At 34.0% G+C, this 24,392-nt stretch overlaps 1 protein-coding gene across 1 annotated transcript in view; it reads right to left on the bottom strand.

The window, feature by feature from the left end:
- Positions 1–9,244: 9,244 nt before the first annotated feature.
- LOC144969222 (uncharacterized) overlaps positions 9,245–24,392 on the bottom strand; it is a 16,048-nt gene continuing 900 nt past the window's right edge. The window contains exons 2-10 of the mRNA XM_078908338.1: positions 21,975–22,043; positions 19,196–19,287; positions 17,278–17,446; positions 16,666–16,814; positions 15,587–15,694; positions 13,668–13,712; positions 12,837–12,991; positions 11,663–11,765; positions 9,245–10,876 (exon numbers count right to left, since the gene is read on the bottom strand). Of these exons, the coding sequence (XP_078764464.1) occupies positions 10,781–10,876; positions 11,663–11,765; positions 12,837–12,991; positions 13,668–13,712; positions 15,587–15,694; positions 16,666–16,814; positions 17,278–17,446; positions 19,196–19,287; positions 21,975–22,043 (986 nt within the window). The 3' untranslated portion in view covers positions 9,245–10,780. The remainder of the gene's footprint in view (positions 10,877–11,662; positions 11,766–12,836; positions 12,992–13,667; positions 13,713–15,586; positions 15,695–16,665; positions 16,815–17,277; positions 17,447–19,195; positions 19,288–21,974; positions 22,044–24,392) is intronic.

The following is a 24,392-nucleotide window of genomic DNA, read 5'->3' as shown; positions in this document are numbered from 1 at the left end:
GTGAAGCTCATTGAGCATGGTAAAACCCAACTTACATACGACTTTGTGAAGATGGGTCACAAAAACATAATGACCATGAACATAAGGGGTTACTAATCAGCGAAATAGAAATGTAAATTAATTTTTAAGGGAATAATTCAATTTAAACAATTTTTGCAAAAAAACTTGAGCTTTTATATAGCGCAATAGCCACTAAACGTGCTCAAAGCGCTTTACAAGGGGTCCCTGGCCAACAGCAACACATAACATGTAGGACGAGACATGACGCCTGTCAGGCGATATTACACATTTTTGGGACAGAGACAACACTGTTAACGGCCAGGTACTCATTTTACACCTGAGTCCGGTGAGAGAATGTGAGTAAAGAGCCTTCTCCAAGGACTCAACTATGCACCGAGCGAGGCTCGAACCCAAGACCTTCCGATCCGAAAGCGAGTGTCATACCACAAGACCACATAGCCGCACTATAATCTCTTAATTATTTTCAGGGTGAGAATTGCTTTTACTTTTAGTAGGCTTGTTTTGTTTGCTATAAAGGTTTTACCACGCTTGCGACACATTTAGGTCATTTCAGCAACAGTAAAAAGGGAAAAACTGGGATACACTTAAATGTTTACAACAGATAATTGTATATTTAAAACAAAGGATGTAACCGTACATAGGAAAAAAATATAATCTCCCAAAACTATAGCTATACATTTGACTGTTTCCTTCCCATTCAAGGACCCCGGCCATGGCCAAAACAAAACAAAGTAATCTTATTCCAAGACAAAGACAGAAACCGACTAGGAAAACAGAAAAATGGGGATGGAATTCACAACAAGTGACCTCCTGCCCATCTCGGGAGGTCAAAAGACCCCATTCAGTTCAGGTACTTTTCAGGCTTTATCCGACGTTGACTTGATTGTAGGTCTGACAAGCCAAACAGTTACGAGCTCATTGTTGTAACGGAAATGAAATACTCCCAATCTCTTTTAAAAGACGTAGGTGTCCCAGATAAGACGTTTGCCACTATTGCTTGCTTGTGAGAAAGAGAGAGGGAGAGATCTATGTTTTGCAATATTAAAATAAAAACAAAAACAAAAGAAAAACAAATAGGTATTAACCACAATAAGATCAAATTTGGATTGATGTATAGAGGGGGGGGGGGGTAGAAGAATTTATGCATACTACAGGACTAGAGTCCGAGTTTTGTGGATTTAGTACAATGCCTTATTAATAAGCCGACCCACTCACAATTCACTGCAAAGGATCATCACGTTGCCGTAGTACAGGAAGTTGGGCGCTGCCATGATCCCGAAGGTGATACGAGCCTTGATCCAATCCTGCTACTGCTGGAACAGCTGAAGATGAGTAGCCAGACAAAGAATGATTCAAACCGGCGTCCAGCCAAGGCTCTTCCTTCTCCTGGATCCACACCTCCAACTCAATGAAAATGAAAAATAGGAAAAGATACCATGCTGGATCGGTCGTCGCCCAGTACAAAAAAGGACCGCGTGTCAAACGTAGGAAGTCCGGTTGACATTACAAATGAGCTAGACTCCAACATTAAAAACGATCTCACTATAGGCACTAGTATCAAAATACTTTCCCTGGACATAGAAGGAAGATCAATGGCCAAGTGTGAGTACTTATCACATGTATTTAAAAAATATGATGTTGACATTGTCCTCCTCCTGGAAACCCATCTCGATTATACTGCCCCTCCCTCAAGATACAACATTCAGGGGCACCACGTAATAAACAAACAGAACCATAAGCAATAATATGGCATCATCACTTATGCCAGAGCAGCAGACCAACACTGACCTGGGAGGCAGCACATAAATCTACGGCACACAAAGAATCAATATTAAATTTGGCGACACTGAAATTACTAATGTATTCAAACCACCAAATCTTAACTGGGCCTCTTATTTTAAAAGACCAAGCAAATCACCCATCCATAATCATGGGAGGCTTCAACAGCCACCGTTCTGATTGGGGTTACAACAAAAATGACACTCCAGGGAATGAGATCTCAGAATGGGCAAACCTTAATGACCTAACACACATTTACAACCCCAAAGACAAAGGAACTCAACGATCGGCCCGTTGGTGCAAAGACTGTACCCCATACCTCGTGTTTGTAACAAAGGACCCAAAGGGAAATTCGCTGAAGTCAACTAGAGATGTCTTTGTTTTTTGTTGTTTTTAAGGGTTTTACGGCGCTTGCAACACATTTAGGTTATATCAGCGCCAGTTAAAAGGAAGAAAATGGGAAAGTAAAAAGTTATAGAATTACAATTAAAGCACCCAAGAAAAAGTAAGACAAAGGGGAACTGAGAACAAATAGGGATCAGATGTAGATTCCAAGAGCACACCGTCAAAGTACTTAGTTTGAAATCACCTACAAGTCTCATCCAGACACAAGCACAGGTCCCAACTAAGAGGAATACACTCAAATGTCCACCAATCATATAATATAATATGTAAACTAAACATAATACAATGCATAACAGAGAGATGATTTACAAGGAAAAAAATATCATCTCCCAAAACTATTACTATGCATTCGACTGCTTCCCTCCCAGCCAAGGAACTCCGGCAAGGATCAGGACAAAACTAAGTAATCTCATTCCAAGACAATGACAGGAAACAATTGGAAAACGGGTATTGGGGGGTAGAAGACACAGCATGTACCTCCCTGCCCACTATGGGAGGTCAGGATCCCCACCCAGTCAACTAGAGAAATCTTGGGAGATTTTCTTCATAGTCAATATCGTCCAGTTCTTGTTAGAACTAGAATCCAAATTCCAATCATGAACACCCTGCCCAAACCAAGGTGGAATTTCAGAAAAGCAAACAGGAAAGCTTTCGCTGATGAAATTGACAAAACATGCCAAAGAATCCCCCCCCCCCCCCCCCCCCCCCCCCCAAAAAAAAAAAAAAAAGCTGAGAATATAGGGAGATTTAACAAACTTGTCCTAACCTTTGCAAAAAGAACATACCCAGGGTTTTTAGAAAGCAATCCATCCCATGCTGGTATGGGCGAAGCAAAGAATTATTGAAAAAATATGATGAGACACATGATCAACTGGTAGCAGAAGACCTACTAAACAAACTACATTATGAAAGCCAAAAAGAGAGATGGGTAGAAGTTGAAAACTTTGACCTCAGTCACTCCGACCATCATGCATGGCAAACCCTCAAAAGCTGAACCCTGAAATTCGTCAAACCAAAATCCCCCCCCCCCCCCCCCCCCCCCCCCCCCGGCCCCTTCCCCAGATTGCAGCCGATGAAATTGCCAAAGAAATTAAACAATGGGGACAAGACATCCCAAACCATCAATTTGAAATAGAAATAAGAAAAGAGTATCAAAATACCCCGAAAACGTTGCCTGACCATAACGTGTTTTTAACTGTCCCAAGAACGATTTATGAAATGAAAGGAGCAATAAAGTAAATTTTTAAAATGGCAAAGTTGTGGGCACTTGTGACGAGCGATTTTCTTTCACTGCGTGATTTCTTTATCATTCGTCAGCGTCTCGTTTCAAAACCACTTCAAACCTAGTGGACGAGAAATATATTTAATTAACACCTCCAGTAAGATAATCAAAACATGGACAGCCTTTCTCCAATAAAGCTCCAAATCTTTCTAACGGAAATTTTGGTCGTTAGGTGGGGAAACATTTCCATTGTATAACGGAACACTCACTTTCAGCTTAAGGCTTATTTACCTGTTCAAATTGTCTGCCCATTGTATTCATGCCTCCTACTAATTACCTTTTCCAAACAAGACGCCAACGTGCATAGGCCCTGAGGTTCTTGTCTCGTTCAAGAGTAGCTAAATTGCTATTACTGTCCTAGTCTCTCCGGTAATTCTCCGTTATTCTTTCTTACCAAAGCATCTGGATATCATAAGCTATCTAAAACAGGAACATTCTTCTGATTGGCTATTTTCATTTCACAAAACCAAATTCATTTCTGATTTTAATCACACACACGCTAAGAAGCCCAAGAGAGAAGAGCTATCCCTCCAATTTCAAAATTTAAAAAAGTTTGTCATCCCTCGGCTGGAGGTAAAATGAATTATTGGTTAACATTCAAATTCAAAGTGGAACGAGATATTACTGTGAATTCAATTTAATCTGTTATTAATATTATAGTTGTGTATATATTTTAAGTGTGCTATTCCATGGATGTTCGTAAGTTGGAATACCTGTACAAAACTATATCTATATGTATCTTATATTATAGTTAACAGTTGCTTTTTGATCTATGCTATTTTTTTTTCATTTATATTCAACATGTATATTGCTTGAATGTCTGTACCCCACCGCCAATCGCCGGCCACACATCATAACCTCAATTATAATTAATAAAAATAAATAAAGAAATACCAGGGACACAACCCTGTTAAATTCTCATCATGTAAGATAGCTCGACTGTCAGTTGATGTTTAAAACATATACTAACTACCATTATCATGGAGTTACTGCTTCTCCTTGCCTTTGTCGGCAAATAAAGGCTATTATGATGTGTCGCTCAGGACGATTCGGTGGCGAAAGACAAACTCGATTAGCTCTAAGACCTTGTTGTTTTAACTCTTAAATGAAGGTCCTGGTCCTGATCCTTGTCCTTTTCCGTGTCCTTGGAGCACCCAGTCGTGCCAAATCCCTGCATCCCAGTCCTTGAACAGTTGTAAACCCCTGATGTCAGCCCATAACTACAACACACTGTTGTGATGTCCAGAAAACTCTGCAAAGCAGGCGCCAACCCTGGAACTAGCTGATACATTTGCCTCAGTCAAGCAAGCCGGATAAAGATAAGCCAAACGGGCTTATACCATTTTCAAATGTATTTTCCACAGACACAAATGATTATACCAAAATAAACAATAAATAAATAATAAATTAGATCCACTAAATTAGAGCTATTCTTCCTGATAACAAATAAATACTTATTCTTTCTATCTTTTCCTGTAACCATCTAATTAACTTTATGTATAGAATTGTTATTATTGCATTTGGGCGTTACTATTGTCTTGACTCACTTGTTATTAATACAATTAAGTTATAAGGGACCCTTAGGCAATTCTTAATCACACCCTAGATTAAACCTGAGCCGTTTGTGATATAGGTTGAGTGGTGCAGCTGGTAACGAGAGCCATAGCGCGCATACTAGTTCGAATCCAGACCATTGAGCTATCGGTTGGACTCGATCCCACAAAAATAACACACAACCCGCCACAGCACTTATGGAGTATACCCCGACATGATCACTAACTTTGGACCAGAAACAATAAATTGCTGGCAAATACTATGACTGACATCATGGAAAAGGGCACATACCCACAAATTTGGAAGCAACCAAAGTAATCACCATATTAAAACCAGACAAACCAAGACTGAAACATCCAGCTACAGACCAATATCTCTACTTTGTTGCTTATACAAGCTCCTGGAAAGAATCGTACAAGAGCGAATCATCCCATATGTAAATCCCTGCGTACCACCAGAACAAGCGGGATTTAGATCACAAAGAAGCACAAGTGAACAGGTCCTTTCTCTGATCTCATACATTGAAGCAGGCTTTGAGGAGACCGGTGAGTCCTAATAGACTTATCTGCAGTTTACGACACTGTTTGGACAGGCGGACTGATGTTAAAGCTTTCAAAAATGAATCCTTGTAGAAATGCGCTTAAACTGCTAACATGACTGGCACAAGACAATTTTATGTCATATTGGGAGGAAACACGAAAAATAAAAAACGGGGTACCACAAGGTTCATTTTAGCAGCACCTTTCTTCAATATTTTAATCTCCGACATGCCAAAGTGCCAAGCACTCAAACTTGGATAAGCTGATGAATGGGCCTTAGCCTATCAATCGAAAAACTGGAAAGAGATTAAAGAAGTTCTAAGCAAAGACACCACCCGCCTGAAACAACACTTTGAAATTGGTACCTAAAATGATCACCGCCAAATCAGTATCCACAAACTTCCACCTGAATAATCGAGAAATAACAAAAGAATTGAAGATCACAGTAGGTAACTCTATCCCCAGACCCCAATCCTAAATACCTCGGTATCCCATTGGACAGACAGCTAAACTACCGCAAACACATTGAGGGAACTGCAACTAAAATCGCAAAAAGAAACAGCCTGATGAGAAAACTCGCAAGTACCACCTGGGGAGCCTCACCACAAATACTGAGAACGACTGCTTTGGCACTGTGCTATAGTGTGGGAGACTACTGCGCCCCTGTTTGGATGAGGAGCCCACACGTAAACCGCATTGACATCCGATTAAGAGAATCAACGAGAATAATAACAAGTCGACTCCAACTCAGTGGCTCCCAACACCGCCTTGCACCGCCATATGCATGCTAGAATTTATGAAGCCACAGATAACACCCCTATAAAAATAATCATAAAGGGAGCACCTTCAACAACAAGGCTCAAATTGAGACCTTTCCACCGTACAAAAATGGTAGACTTCAACGTTGAAGAGAACTGGGGAGAAATGTGGAACAAGGAAATACCAAGAAGAGAAAACGTCATAAAAGATATCACCAAAAGAATGCCTGCATTCCACAATGTCAAGAAATACTGGTTTCCTCAAATCGCCTCTTAAGGGGACATGGCATATCTTCATCAAATATGTGCAGATGGAAGATTGGGAACAGTGATGCCTGCCGGAAAAATCAGGCAGCTCCAGAGTCCTCTACTGTTGTACTGTACAGTTACTAAACTTGCAGGTGGATATGAAACAGTTCTTAGGGTGGAAGAAGACTTATTTTGGAGGTGTAGCCATACGCTACTACTACTACTACTACTACTACTACTACTACTACTACTACTACTACTACTACTACTACTACTATTCAGGAAACGAATATGAAATTGGCCACTGCTAAGTTTCTTTTGCTTTTGTTTGTTTTGTTTTAGGTTTTTTTTGGTTGTTTTTTGGTTGTTATTTTTTTTTTGGGGGGGGGGGGGGTTGTTTTTTGTTTGTTTAATGTTTTTTGAGCGGCTATGTAGTCTTGTGGTATGACATTCGCCTTTGGATCTGAAGGTTCTGGGTTCGAGTCCCGCTCTGCGCGGCGAATATTTGAGTATTGGGAAAGTATTTTTGCTAGCATTTTTTCAACGTATTGGTTTGTAAAATGAGTGCCAGGCCGTTAACAGTGTTACCCCTGTCGGAAAAAAAAAGTACTATCACCTAACAGTAACAGGTGTCTTGTATCTTCCAACATGTCAACTGTTGCTGTGAGCGAAGGACATAGGGGAACTGGGAAAAAATAGGGTTCAGATGTAGATTCCAAGAGCATACCACCAATGTACTTAGTTTGAGATCACCTATAAGTCTCATCCGGACACAAGCACAAAATCCAACAAAGAGGAATACACTCAAATGCTACTTTATACATTGAAAATAACAAATATAATAAATACATAACAGAGAGATGATTTACAAGGAAAAAAATATAATCTCCCAAAACAATAACTATGCATTTGACTGTTTCCCTCCCTGTTAGAACTCTGGTCAGGGCCAGGACAAAACCAAGTAATCTCATTCCAAGACAAAGACAGAGAGCATGTTGGAAAACAGTTATAAGGGGATAGATGAGACAGTATGTACCCCCCTGCCCACTATGGGAGGCCAGGAACCCCACCCAGGCAAAGAAAAAAGATGGAATTTACAACCATAAAAGGCAACAACAACAAAAAAAAAAATAAACAACAAAAAGAAAAGAAAACCAGACAAACAAACAAAAAAGAAAAAAAAACAAAAAAAGAAAAACTTAATGAGGCCATGGACGATCCCAAGGCCATGTAAAATCAGAGTGTTACAAAAGTGGACAGGAAACTCAACTTCGGTTAATCGCAACATTTCCGCCACATTATTGAAAAAGACAGAAAGCTACGTGGAAGGTTTTTAAAGCAAAGAAGGACAGAAGACAGACATTACCCCCTCAACGTGTACAGAAATCAGAGGCAAAGGGCTCGCAAAATGCACAAAACTCTTTTTTCATCCAATATGTTTTTATGTTTTTAAATATTTTACGGCCCTTGCAACACATTTAATTCATTTAAGTCATTTCAGCACCAATAAAAAGTGCGAAAATGGGATAGTCAAAAAATACTAGAGCTACAATTGAAAACACACAAGAAAAAGTAGGATAAAGAAGAATGGTTCAAATAGGGAACAGATGAAGATTCCAAGAGTACACCAACGAAAGAGTGAAAATTGAGAGGCTTCGTATGGGAACAAAACAGACAATGGACGTTTCGGGAACAAACCCTTTGTAATATTTTCCATGTTAATTTGTGTATTGTTGTGCTGTCGAAGGGTTTGTACCCGAAACGTCCATTGTTTCGTTAGTATTTTCATGATCACCGGCTTCAGGCAGCCCCTACCGTTTTCTAAGAGTACACCACCAATGTACTTAGTTTGAGATCGACTAAAATTCTCATCCTGACACAAGCACAGGATTCCACCAAAAGGAATTCAAACGGTTACAGTATATTCAAACCGAAAAAATATCACAAACCATATCGGAAATAGATTTACAAGGAAAATACTATCATCTTCCAAAACTAATACTTATCACATTTGACTGTTTCCTCTCAGCCAAGGAGTCCGGCCAGTGTCCGGCATGGGTGCCAGCAGGAAGAAGTGCTGAAACCTGAAACTAAAATCTCGACACTTTGCCAAACCTGAAAATGTTCCTACTGAAAATGCGGCCTAAACTTTACTCTTATTTCATCACCGTTTTTATACCACTATTAAATGATTACCAGCAAACATATTGACACAATGAGGAAATTAATTTGATTTTAAAACCAACTTATAATACATAGTGAAATACTCACAGTGCAGTTGTCTCTCTCTAGGGGAGCCAAAGAACAGAGAGAGACAGAGAGTTATTTTACTCAAAACACTGAAACCGGACGTATTTGACTTCGAGATATCGCAAAACCGGAATTCCGGCATGAACCAGAAAACTGGCACCCATGGTGTCCAGACAAATCAAGTAATCTCATCCAAGACAAAGACACAAATTAACTTGGAAAACATATGAAGAAGACACAGCAAGTAACCTCCAGCCCATCATGGGAGGTCAGAAGACCCCACCCAGGTCCAATACGTTAAAGAAACTTCAACAACACATTCAAGTAATTCAAGTTATAATAAACTTGAGAACTGGACGGATAATTTGAAACAAAAAAAAAACAAAAAAAAAAACAAGTCTCTATCCTCCACTCGATATCTGTTATCTTTGAATGTTTGCTCCAGCTTTTATTACATACTGTAGCTTTTACTCAATATGAAGGCAAGAATGCACAAACACACAAACACGCACACACACACACGCACACATACCCACACCTACACATACAGAATCACATATGCATAAAAAATTAATGTGAGCACACATACAGCGTATGCCATGGAATCATCATGCAGTTTCATTAATTCTTTCCAACAAGCCATATATATAGTAGAAGTCATATTTTTTGCACTAATATTTTACAATATCCAACACAGTATAAATATCCATTGGCATATATCTGTCATCTGCATTTTTTGCGGCCGCAAATATCAGGGCGATCCGCAAATTTTGGCAAATTTTGGGAAAATTGGCAAATCGCGTGGCAAATTTTTGGGGAAAAAAAGAAGCGAGAACAAAATAACGAAAAAAAAAGTGCGAAACTTGAGAAATGTTGCAGCTTTGCCTGGGCCCAAACCAAGGGAAGCTACTCTGTGTGATTGTCTGAAAGTTTGGGCACATACATCGCTTTACATTGTGTAAAATAATAAATGTAGCCTCCTTAAATGTAATAAATTGTCTTTTATATATATTTTTTTTTCTGTATCGCGTGGTAATTTTTACTGAAACGCTTAGTTCTCCTCGGCAAATTTTTGGGCAAATTTTGGTCTTTTTGGCAAATTTCTTGGCAAATTTTGGGGTTTTTGGGGGCAAATTTTGGCAAATTTTAGGTCCCAATTTTGCAAAAAATGCAGATGACAAATATATCACTTAACAACCACATCATGGACAGAGGATCCATGCTATAAGGATTTTTTTTAACAGGCTAACATACTAATCAATAAGTAATAATCATTACAATATAGAACGGAAAAATGAATACCCCCCCCCCCCCCCCCCCTCAAAACAAAACAAAAATAAATTAAAGAACAAAAAAAAAAAAAAAGAAAAAACTAATAAATAAATAAATTACAAAAAAAAAAAATATATAAAACGTGTTTGACTCAAAGTGTGTACATAATTGCAGGTCTGATAACCCAAATTGTTATGGGCTCATAGATCATTGTTGTAATAGAAATACTCTCAAACCAACACAAAATGTTGTCCAATACAATGTTAAATCAGGCTCATATTTGTGTTTGGTTATCAGACCTGCCAATATGTGCACCTAGGTTTGACTGCTTTCCTCTCAGCTAAAGATCCATGCCAAGGCTAGGGTATGATAAAGTGATGACATTCAAAGAAGAGGGGAGAAAATCACATGGACTGGGAATACACATAATACAGTTATGGGATGGAAGAGATGGTGGAGACGGAAAGAATTGATTCCCTGACCCACGATGGCAGGTCTAAAGACTCCAAATCATGATTTTAATCGGGTAGCAAAGAATTTATCAACTGTGAAGTTAGAAATTGAAAGTCAGAGAAATTTGATTCCATTCTTTATTGCTTTAATGCTGTGCCTCTAATGTCCATAAATTTTCAAGTCCTATTGATATAAAATATAGTGAGCTAAACTTTCTTTCATATGTCATCGTCCTCCAATGGATCTCCATGGGTCTTCGACACAATGTAGTTCTTCAAGTTTGAAAATGAATACTCTGGCCAAAGTAACATTCTCTGTGAAGTAAAATGACAATTCCAAAATGAGAACTACTCCTTTTTTTTATTTTTTTTTTTTGGGGGGGGGGGGGGGGATACAATAAGGTCATAATCAAAGGGAAATGGAAAATGTGAGATTTTTTTTTAAAGCATACAAAAAGAGTATATTATTGTCTTTGAGAGCCCAAGATTTCATTTAATGAGAATCTCATTCAACGAGACATGAACATAGATCCCTAAGGACCTCAATTCATTTTCTGCTCATTACAAGTATGGTCATAGTCTTTTCAGACGATAAAAATACACACAAATCTTAACCTGTGTTTTTAGAAAATCAAGTTGTAAAAGCTTTACTGGATTAATGTGTCATCAAAATCAAATTGTGCGGTGAATATGGATTGGCTTGTAAAAAACTTGATTATCAATCAGCTCTCTTCTAGAATTAAGTCTTAAGATGAAATCTTAACTATGCCACTACCACATCATCTCATTCATCTGTGGTGTTTCATTCATCCTGTTTTGTTGATAAAGGGGAAACCTGAAACGTTCATTTGATCTGTTTTTGTAATTAAATTGAAGCTTACATTCAACTTCACGTTATTATTTAGAATTAAGTCAAAGACTTCTGTTGCAATCGTAACTACTTGCCCATGAATAATTTAACAAATTACACATTAGGACTCAAATTTTGAATTCTGAAAATGTTGGAATTGTTCATACACTAAGCAGTTTTGAAGGGGTTTTTTTTCTCCCTTGTGTTTAAAATAAATAAATAGATAAATAAATGAAAAAGCACCTTTTTACCTTATAAAGCTGCAATAATCGTTGAGGACTAACATTTTCTATAGTTTCCATCATGGTAAATCCATCTACTAACATGTGAAGCCCACATCCTGCAACAAGCATTCTGGAGATGAAAAAAAGGAAAGGTTTTGTACGAATACATCATCATAATCCTCCTAACATAGAGCGGTTAAGACTCAAACTTGTTTGCACTCTAAGCGTTTGGTTTTTTTATATGCAAATCCTAGAAATTAGAAAGTTTGCATGCAGATATGGTTTTGAATGACACTGTGCATTCACCCATCTAAGAAGCAAATCAAATTCTTTTCGGATTTAAGACTTTGTTATTAATAATGTAGTTGCCAATTTTTCACACATTGCAATGTTGTTTCAGTGTACAGTGAAGTCCAGATAAAATAAACTCGCCTAAGATAACATCTCCCTTAAAATAAACTTTTCACCCTGTCCCATTTTTTACCATATATAAACCAACTAGCCAAAGTCTGGTTAAAATAAAGATGAAACAGTCTTGGTCTGGTTAAAATAAATTGTTTTTTTGCCATTGTGGCCTTCTTTCCCCACTTCAATGCCCCCCCCCCCCCCCCCCCTATCCTCTGCCAAAAAAAAAAAAAAAAAAAAGAGAGAAACACATTGACTTCGAAATGAGCAAGCATCATTGATAAAGAGTCACCTCCATTTTAATAAACATGAAAGGCTATCAGACTATTATCCACCACTCATTTTTATTTGAAAGATAGTTTCACTTGAAAATGGATAAGATTAAACTTGCTTAAGTCAAAATTATTTTCTGGTCCCAAGAAGTTTATCTTAAGCAGACTTTATTGTAGCATCTTAAAGACTTCATTATCAGTCCTCCAAAGGACTGGTTACACACTTGAAAGGAATTTGGAACAGGAAGAGAGGAAGGAGAGACGTCACAACAAGTTATGGTAATATATACTTTTTAAAATCAAGTCACTAAGGAGTATTGTAAAGGCCATGACTTTGACGAATGGCTCTTTACAAGAGATAATGACTTTTTTTTCCTCATTAAAATTTAGATTTTTTTCTCTTTCAATCAATGCTACTAGATATGTCCCTACAGTAAGGAACACAAAAATTTTAAAAGAGGATTCAAAGGATTATAATCATATGGCAGATTATATAAAAAAATGCTTAAATGACTGCCACTTACTCCATAGCTGGTATGATCCTGATTTTTCTTTTCCTAAAAATGTGACGTAGGAAAATGCTAAATGCATAGTGATGTTCCAAAGGAAGGATGCTAGAAATGTTGGCCTTCAATTGCATTTTCACAAGATGGCGTTTGCTGGCATCAATTTGTTTTGACTGAAAATGAAAAGATGCTATAGCCCTTCAGAAGAAAAAAAAATTACTAAATTCCTCTGAACTTTAGAACTTAATTTATTCCTAATTTTTTAAAAAAATTGTTAAACATAAATAATAAATTTAATAATAAATTATATTTATATAGAGTATTTATAAGTTTGCAATATTTGATGTGGGTGAAATTAAAGTAAAATTTCCATTTTTCGGTCTTTATTAGATGACTACATTATCTCTATGTAGATTTGTATATTTCTTTAAAAACAATAAGTCCAGTCTTTCATCATTTTCTTTCAATTTCAATGTGACATCTGAAGAAAACCAATCACTATTTGGATGGTAAGTAATTTCTCTTGATTCTAATGGTGCAAGATTTTACCATTTCACGATTCATTACATTGTTGTATCCCACCACATCTGTAACACATGGTAACTTTTACTTGTTGTCCATGGTTCTAAATTTCTATGTTGATATTTTTAATGTCTCTTTTCTTGATTTCTTTTTTTTTTCCAGTATCTTATGTTTGCTGAAATCTAAATCAGCAAACAAGGCGTATAGCTAGGTCAGAAAATACCAAATTAAGTACTTTTGTTCACTTAATGATATTCTCACACACAGGGGAAATAACACATGCACACTAAAATGGTAAAGAAATGATAAACAAAATGATATACTTACCAAAGTCTTTTTAGAAAAGGAAGGCACGAAATCATTGGCATCAAACTGAAATAAGATTTTTTTAAAATAATGACAAACTCACCATGGATATCTTTGCTCATTTAATGAATGTCACAAGTATAAGTTAGTTTTGCCTAGAAAAAGACTCCATTCCCCTTGCTGAAATATTAGTGTGTATATATATATATATATATATATATATATATATATATATATATATATATATATATATATATATATATATATATATATATATATATATATATATATAATATATATATATATATATATATATATATATATATATATATATATATATATATATAAATATATATATATATATATATATATATATATATATATATATATATATATATATATATATATATATATATATATATATATATATATATATATATATATATATATATAAAATTTGAACTCAATTTCTATTGTCTTAATAGTCAGTCAATACAATTTTCGACTTCAAAAAACTTCATGAAAGTTTTTATTTGGGCAAGGAGGGATATTTTCTGCATTAAATATCTTAATATTTCATGCACTGAACCGTAGAATTCATTCCTAAAGTTAAGAACAGAAAATGGTTCATATAATAATAATAATAATAATAATAATAATAATAATAATAATAATAATAATAATAATAATAAATGGCATTTATGTTGATGGAAAAGTGATACGAATTCAATTTAACAACAAAATATGATAATAGTATTGCATTTAATGACGTAAAAAGATAAAACTTTAAGCAAGATTTGAAAGTTGTCAACAAATCCGAACATATAGATTATAAGAAATCGATTGTATTCAAAATAATGAGAGAAACAGCTAGCTGATATTGATTTAATGCAAGTACTCCCATCTCATTGTCATTTTTTCTAACTGGAAGGTTGACACACAACCAACATGCTAAAAATGATTGTGTCTGTTTTCGATGGGATTTTACGAAACAAATCCTGTCATTTCAATAAAATTATCAGTATGTCTACTCAATCTCATAATACACACAAACCATCTTCAACTCGATTATAATGACCATGCAAAATTTAGTGACCATTGATCTACATGGTTTCAAAGCCATAGCGTTACAAAAAATCCAATTGCCCATATAAATATTAAGATATATTTAAATTGTTAACTATTTTACATTGCTCTCCACTTTAATTTGGTGAGTATTGTTTTAAGTTGAACAGTTCAAGCACAATATTTCACTGATTTACAAATAAACCTGCTTTCAGAAATATCATTAAATCTTGCACTATTCCAAAATGAAACAAGTAATAGAAACACTTTCATATATCCAGACCTCTTACCTGACTAAAATCAAATGATTACATATTCATCTTTAAAGTTTACATATTGTTTTGTGCTATAATTTTCCTTCCCTTTGGATATATTATACAATAAGAGTAATAAAAGCTCCAAAATCAAGGATTGCATAACATTGCAGAAATACAAAAATGCATGTGAGAACTTGAGATGAATGTGCCAAAGGTGGGTACAAATTTCAGATTCATGAATTCTCGAAATTACTAATTTTGTCAAGGTAACAGTTGCAGGATTTCTTTCTCTTTTTTTTTCCTTTAATTTTTTTTTTTATTATTGTATTCTTTTTAATATTTCAGGGGGTTTTGTTTGTTATCTGAAAGCATTGTAAACATTTTAAATCCTACACCTCTGGCTCGAGACCTGTTGCACTAAAGGGAGCTCAACAATATACAATCAACTCGTACTTCATCTTTTTGCATGTAGCTGTTATTCATTTCTGATGCACTAATAAGGGTTAACAATCTTTCACATATAAAATCACAAATGAAAAGAAAAAGGACAGGAACTTCTTAATCTTCTTACATAACAATGCCAATTTTTAAAAAATAAAAATTAATAAACAAACTTGCCTGATCATGAAATGTGATGTCATACAACAAACTATTAAAAGTGTGAAAATGGTTGAAGAAGCGGGTGTATTTGCTAGGCTTGTCGGTTGGAAGCATTTGTTCAATACTCTGAAATAAATTTTGAAAAATATTATTAAAATAATTCAGATATTTTCCATGGATTTTATTCTGCTCAATGCTCTTCACAGTGCTCTCTATCTATTTCCCAAGAAGGCTACACGAAAACCAAAATCCATTTTCCTACAGAACAAAGCAGCCTATTAGGCGTCTTTTTTTTTTCTTTTTTTTTTTTTTTTACTAGAATGTATGCCATATCTATTATAGCTTATTTTCACACTAGTGCTGAGTGGGAATAAGTGTGTAAAGAACCTTACCCATTGATGGGAAGCCTGAAAGAAAGATGGAGCCAGAATTCTATGATCATTGTCATAATGCAGTCATTGCTTAAATCTTTTGTTACAAGACAAGACAACATATTCTGAGCTGTTAATATTGATATCACTGAATAACCCATAATGAAGCAAACGTTTTACGATTCATGCCAGAAACTTGTTAAGTAAAAAGTCTTCTTGAATAGATGATGACCGGCTCATTAACAAGGAAATAGCTAGGTCAACAACACCAGTCCATTACCTCATCTTTATTTTCTCTAGATCTGTTCATCCATTTCTTGTTTAGCCGGTAACAGGTTTTTGATAATGTAAAGTGACCCAACTTTGCTTTGATGCCTTGGCAGTTATCGCACCCAGCTTCCCAAATTTAAATTTGAACTTTGTCCAACATCTTGGTCTTTACAATAACGCTTACATTCAATATGAATTGTTGTTAAACATATAAAATATCTAAGTCACTTCAGAACAAATCCATTTTGTAGGGATTAAGAGAGGTGGAACTGTTTAATAAGATGTAGTTTTGATGCCAAACAATTTTGATAATGTGAATTCTGAAATATTTTACCTGACAAAGAGTAAATTGGGTTGTATATAATAAGTAATAATGTTCTATATACCTCTATATAAATATGCTCGAAAATGTTTTGCAATATCCATAATGTGTAAAGCAATCAAAAACTTACTTACATATTTGAATTTTGGATGCACCAGAAAGAAGAATTCAATTCTCTCATTCAATAAGATAGGATCCTCATTAGGAATATTTCGTGAAATATAGAAAATAAAATCATGATTTTCCCCACCTCCACCTATTGTGAAAATACTGTACGGAGTTTCTGTGGGAAAAGAAAATAAAAAGATTTATTTTTTAAAAATAAGCTCTCAGTTACTTCGATAGATTTGTTACCTCAGTAAAATGCATTGAGAATGAGTTTTCATTTGATAAATATAATAACTGACATTTTAAAAAAGTAAAAGATCATTTTTATGACACTTATGTGTTTCTTTTTTTTTTTTTTTTTTTTTTTTTTGGAGAATTTTCTATACCTTTCTTTACTGATAATTTTTCTAGTCTTTGCCATTATGCTTTCGACAAAAGTTAAATTTTATGTTGTTGTTTTATATCAAAAGAAAAAAAACAAACAAACAAAACAAGAAACAGATTTTTCTCCATTTTAAACATTTTTGTTTATTGGTGGAATACCCCTCTTCAACAAACAAACAAAATGGAATAAGAATAGAAGAACAGACTGTAACGTGTATCTTTTTTTTTAATCAAAGAGTAATGAGATCTCATACCTGTTTCTGCATAAGCAGACTCTGAAAGTGAATTTAGAATTTCAGCCTCCTTTTTCTTGTACGAGGAAAGCCCGTCTTCATTTGATTGGTGAACAGGGAACTTTTCATTTATGTTCAACATGTCCCAAGCGTGAAATTCAAATCTTCCATTATAGCCATGTTTGATTGACTGGAATTAAATACAAGATTAATAAATTGATAAAGAACAAGAAAAAAAGAAGAAAAATACAAGAAAAACTGGAAGTAATCGGAATTTCTCAACACTGGACAAAATCACAGCAATATCTAGTTTCAAAGAAATAGAATATATTAAAGATATATGTTTGTACACCATATATACATGAGTACTATTTAAGTTGAAATACTATCTTTACCACGTGTATCATTATTGTAATCTTTAATCAATAGATTTATGGCATTACTATTAATATAAAGGGCATTCAAGGGATTTTATCCTATTTTGCCCTATACCATATGTTATGTTATGTTATAAACGTTATTCCATTCATTTTATTTCAGTATTACAAAAGATTTAGATCTTGATTTAGTATGACTATAATAATCCTTCAGAGCAATATGGCAAATGGGGTCAGTGTTGCATCCAGGTTTCTTTATAAACAGTCAAAATTACATGCCACCCTTCTGATAGGACACTAGTGTATTGCAAAGTACTTTCTACCAGATTTAACTGGCATGGCTAGCCAATCACCGCTGGGTAGACAAAGAGCATGAAAAATTATTGACTGCACCTGTGACCGATAATAGTCACCTTGCTTATTTGGCGGGTTATCAGCCAACTGAACTTTTGAGTAGGACACCTAAATATGATTATATATTCAGATTCATAAAAATTTTCCTCGGCTAATAATATAAACAACACCTGAAGGAAATTTATTATCATTATTATTATTATCATCATCATCATCATCATCATCATCATCATCACTATATATTATATTATTATTTATTATTATTATTATTATTATTATTATTATTATTATTATTATTATTATTATTAGGAATGCCAAAGGTTTTTTTGAAAATAAATCTGAACATCAGCGGAACATCACCTCCCCTTAAACAAACCTTGTAATTGTAAAGTTTTTAAATGAGAAAACAAAAACATCTCTCATACCACTCCCCTTTCCTGAAAAAACCGGAGATTTGACACCCCTGTGAGATAATAATAATAATAATAATAATAATAATAATTAATAATAATAATAATAATAATAATAAAAATTTAATAATTAAGGTGATGATGATGATAATGATGATGATGATGATGATGATGATGATGATGAATGATGACAAAATAATAATAATTATATTATTATTATATATTATTATTATTATATTATTATTATTATTATTATTATTATATATTATTATTATTATTAATTATCATTATTATTATTATTACTACCACTATTATCATTATTTTTTATTATTATTACTATCACCATCATAGCCATTAAATTGTTCTTCATCAAAGTTATTATCCATTTATTTTATTTTATTGTTAGTGCTATTTCCACATTTAAGTTTTAAGGATCTACTCTTGTTCTTCTTTTGCCTGTCGGCTTTCTTGATCAATTGCCAATATTCAATTCATAAAAACTTATAAGAACTTAAGTTTAAAGATTTCTTCTATACAACTTAAAATCTGTGTATTTTGTGTGGTAAAAGTATTGAATAAAATTGATTTAACAGTTTCACACACACACACAAAAAGGAAATAAATCAAATAAAATAATCAAAACCAATAATTCCAGCTCAAATCCTTCTTCAAATACAACAATAAATAACACAAAAAGGGGACGAGATATCTAAGGATAAAGGACAGATGAGTTGAAAGTCCAAAATCATCTTTACGAAATGGCACATGAATAAAATTCTTATCGATGGAGTTTATGACCTGTAGATAAGGATGGAATTCCTTCCCGTCCTCCAGAGAAATTACTTTTTCTACTCCATGGTTCAAAAGTTCCTTGCTTACAAGACCTGGCCCTTGAGAGAGAAAGATAAAAAAATAGAATGAAACCCTCAGCTTAGCTTAAAATAATTTTGTTTGAAAATTGTGTCATCAGGGACAATTGATTAGATTCAAATCACTATCATTCAAAACAAAATCATTACTCAAAATGTTCGACCATTTAAAGGTTTCGAGCTAAAATAGAGCTGTAAAACATTTGTCATTTTCATCAGCTGTAAAGACAATCAGTTTATAACCTAGTGGACGATTCAAAGTAATCATTTTGTTTGACTTTTTTTAAATTTCAGCAAAAATGAAAGAGAAGATAGAATTGTAAACAGATTTAGATATCAGTAACCAATGAAAATGTAAGACAAAGGGGACTAGTTCAACAGAGATTATATTTTGTGCCCCTGAAATATTATTGTCCATTGGCTTTGATGAAACATATAAAATCTGGATCTGATTCAGTTTTTGCATAAATGCTAATATCTAACAATATCAAGGCAAAATGTAATGATAGATGTTTAGGGGGTCATCTTACAAGCAATCGTCTGATGAAGGCTGTTGAGGATGTGACCTTGTAATAAATTCCATTCTCTTGTAGTCTCAAGAAGAAACTGTTTTTATAAAGTTCAGTCCAAAATGTGGACTGCTTTGTAAAGTACTGTGAGCATTGAAGTTTAACGTATAATATGTTCTAATGTCGGTAGTTGGAGCTAGTTGAGGGCATTATGATGAATCCTATTTGTGTTGATTTGCAGTCTGTGATGAATCACACTGCTTTATGTTGCATCTGTTCAATTTTATTTATGTGTGTTTTTGTCTGTGGGGCCCAAGATGAAATGGCATATTCCAAAGTTGGTCTTACAGTCTAAGCTTGAAACTTTACTTTTTGAAGACACCCAAATTTTATCTTTTTATAAATCAATAATAATAATATATGGCTTGTATATAGCACCTTACCTCTTATATCAACTAGCTCAAAGTGCTTAACAGTAATGTGGCAACTTTCACTCAAACATGTAATATGAAACAAAGCAATATAATTAAATCTACAGTGTTACAGATTAAAAAGAAACGTTTTAAGGTGTTTTTTTTAAAGAATTCTGCATCATTACTGTCTCTGATATATCTTGGAAGGCAGTTCCTGATAAGGGGTGCCGAATATTCAAACGCATGCTCGCCAATTTTGCGAGTCATTTTTGGCTTCACAAGTATGTGATTATCAGACTTTGATCTCAGATTTCTGGATGGGACGTAGAATTGAAGCACTAATGTATCCAGGACAATCAGAGTGCATTGATTAGTACAGATCTTATATTCCAAACACTTCTCAACGGGAAGCCAGTGGAGTTCTCTTAGAAAAACCTGATGCAAATTGATTTCTCCTCTTTCTATAAATAAGCCTGGCAGCATCGTTCTGGGCTACCTGAAGAGATTTTATTTTGTCTTTATTTATAGACGAGAGGAGAGAATTGAAATTATCTAGCTATGACAGGATTAAAGAATTAACTCTCTTGTCTCTTGTAATGAGATGTCTAACACTACATATTCTTCTCATTTCCATGTACATTAATCTAACGATATGATTTATGTGGCTGGTAAAAGACAAATCTGAATCAATAAATATACCCAAATTTCAAAAAAAAACTTAGCAGTTTCAATTACTCTATTTCCTAAAATAATTGATTCACACTCTACATTTTTAAGGATTGCTGGCTTAGCGATAAATATTGTTTCAGTCTATATAAGTTTTAGTCTGTTCTGTTCCATCCAGGATTTCAATTTAACAAAGCAAGATTGGAAACTTTCAATTAAAAGATGTAAATGGTTGTAGGTTGCTGATTTAAAGATTTGACTATCGTCTGCATAAAATTGGTAATTAAGATTGAAATTAGAAATAATTGATCCAAAGGGTTTCATGTACATTGTAAAAAGAACTTACCCGGTACTGATCTCTGTGTAACACCAAATTTCAAAGGATGATCAGATGATTTGACATTATTAATCACAACAGTCCGTCGATGATTCGTTAAATAAGATTCGAACCATTTCAATTTCAGCACCAATCCCTTGACACCAAAAAAAAACTTGAGTTGATTCAATAGATTGTTGTGGTCAATCTAGTCAAATGCAGCCGATAAGTCCAACATACATAAAATGTTCACCTCATTTTTGCCAGCATTTAAAATCAAATTATTTCCTACACTTAACAGCATAGTCTCGATGCTATGCTTTTACCTATAACTTATAGTATAAGCTGATTGGAATGGCTCATATAGATCATGCAATTTTAAATGTAAATTTAATTGTTGACAAACTGCTTTTTCCAGGAAGTTTTAAATAAAGGGAAGGTTTCAAACAGGTCTGTAGTTTATAAAATCATTATGGTCTAAAGAGGGTTTCTATAAAAGTGGCGTAATCAGAGCTGTCTTCAAACAAGAGGGGATGATATCAGCTTGAAGAGACTGATTAATTGTTTCAGCGATATTGAAAGGGGATCTAGCTCACTAGATTTATTTGGGGTCTTCATCATTAGATTCTTTAAAAACTAACTTCAACTTTTAGCATTTAAATAGCCCTGACATAAGGGAAATATATCCCACCCAGATTGAATTTTTAATTTCTCTAGAATCTACAAATTCCAGATATATGCCTGTACTGCTTCCCCCATTGATTTCAATTCAACCCATGATTAATACTAGTTTATTTTACATACCTGGAGCTATCTCAAGTATGGGGGCTTTTTTATTAACTCTGTTACGAAGAATACTACCCACCAGCTTCTCTGTAAGAGAATAAATAAACAAAATAAAATCATTTTAATAAATTGTTGTAGTGACAATTCCATTTGAATATGATGTAATAAGATATGGTAACACATTCTCTTCCATGTAGGCTACCATCATGACTTAGCACATGTTATGTTAAATGTAGCGAAGAATGGAAAATAAAATTCTAAACAAAAAAAAATAAATATATAACTATTACAAAAGATACGTGCTGTCTGTGTTGTGTGGCTATGTTTGTTTTGTTTGTTTTTAAGGGTTTTACCGTGCTTGCGACATATTTAGGTCATATCAACGCCAGTAACAAGAAGAAAATGGAATAGTCAAAATATTCTAGATTTACTATCAAAGAACCCAAGAAAAAGTAAGACAAAGGGGAATTGGTTCAAATAGGGAATAGATGTAGATTCCAAGAGCACACCATCAATGTACTTAGTTTGAGATCACCTTAAAGTCTCATTCAGACACTAGCACAATATCCCACTAAAAGGAACACACTCAAATGTTTACAGAATACATAACTAACAATACGTAACAGAAAGATGATTTACAAGGAAAAAAATATCATCTCCCAAAACTATAACTATACATTCGAAAGTTTCTCTCCAGCCAAGGACTCCGGTCAGGATCAGGACAAAACTAAGTTATATGACAACAGAGATGACTTGAAGATAAGATATACATTAAAAAATTTAAAAATAAAATTTTATTAAAACTGACTTAATCCAAGGTAAAACCTTAAAATGACAAGAAAGGGAATAATAATATAACAATAATACTATTATTAATTGTTATTATTATTATTATATTATTATTATTATTATTATTATTATTATTATTATTATTATTATTATTATTATTATTAATAATAATAATATTATTATCATCATCATTAAAATATTGTTTACACCTGAAACTAAAAATATGACACATTTGGGGTGAAGTGGCTGAGTGGTTAAAGCATTACACTGTGATCTGGAAGATCCCGGGTTCGAGCCCCTTTCAGTTTTTTCCTTGGGCAAGATTATTAACCCCCAATTTACGCCCTTGGACAACATGGGTGATTCCTGTTGACATCAGACATTCTGTTTGATGATTATCTATATTTCTTTGTGGCATGCCTTGGTGACGAGATTTAATGGTGCCGTTACGAAACAGCGTAATTTTAATTTTTGTTTTGTTTTTTGCTCCTTACTGTTTGAAAAGTAATAAAAAAAATAATAATTAATTTTAAAAATTAACATAGTAGGAAAAATATTCACCATAATGAACAGATAGATAGTGATACAATGATAATGAAGAACAATATAGGCTCAGAATCTTCTTTTTCCTAAAGAAATGCATTCAATCAGCACAACAGTTACCTCCATTGGGGTAAAAACGGATAATTTCACCACAATTTCAATGGGCTCACTTCACACCTGCTGTGAACAGCCAATTTAGGGCAACCCAGACTATAACAAGCAATTTACCTGGCCAATTAATTGTGTTTTTATGAAGCATGAACATAGATTTATATCATGTGTAATTCACAAGTGTTCTTTTATAATTGCTAAGGCTGTCTGGTAAATTTCATACCACCAGTGGGTAACTTCGCCGCGACTTTTTATAATTAATTTTTTCACCAAAGACACTCTCAGGAACAAAATTTTCAATTCTTAGACACTTTTTTTCCTAAAACCTGTAAAGAATCCGTCACTGCCAACTGCCAGATATTTATGATGTGTTTGTTAAGTGCCTTCCTCGGGACACACTACAGTGAAAGAGTTAATTTGCCAGCTGAAAATCCACATCTAAATCGACTAATTTCTGCTTATCATGCTCACTTATATAATCTTATTTTATTTTCAAAACTTAATTAGATTTGAGTGCTTGTGTACAGCTTCTAATGCATGTAAAAGGACATCTTTGTAACAATTATCTATGATGATAATGATAATGATGGGCAACATATTTACCTGAAATGATTTAATTTTGAGAGAATGTTTTTAATTTTTAAAAAATATTTTTCTGATGAGAATTTACTGTTAAATTGAAAACAAAATACATCAGTAGTTTTGTAATCAGGGCCTTTACATTCAAACCTTCAAAGCGGGGTACTTTCAAGTCGGATTGTCATTACAAATCAAAAGTCAAAGATGTCACAATATCTTGATTAAGCTATGGAATTTTGAAGTGCTATAACTTTTTAAGATTATCATTGGTTTCCTGACAATACACACATTAATGTCTTGTCTATTAAACATGGGCTATTCCAAAGCTGAAGGGTGAAGGGATAGATTGATATATAGTTAGCGGGCATTATTTCTTGGGGATGATTCTACCCTAGATAATTTTCAAGGTTCAAA

Source organism: Berghia stephanieae, chromosome 1 (genome assembly GCF_034508935.2).
Source record: "Berghia stephanieae isolate SIO BIC M18660-M18661 chromosome 1, UCSD_Bste_1.3, whole genome shotgun sequence".
Taxonomy (NCBI): Eukaryota; Metazoa; Mollusca; class Gastropoda; order Nudibranchia; family Aeolidiidae; genus Berghia; species Berghia stephanieae.
The sequence above is the reverse complement of the archived record's forward strand: the minus strand, read 5'-3'. Positions and strand labels throughout refer to the sequence as shown.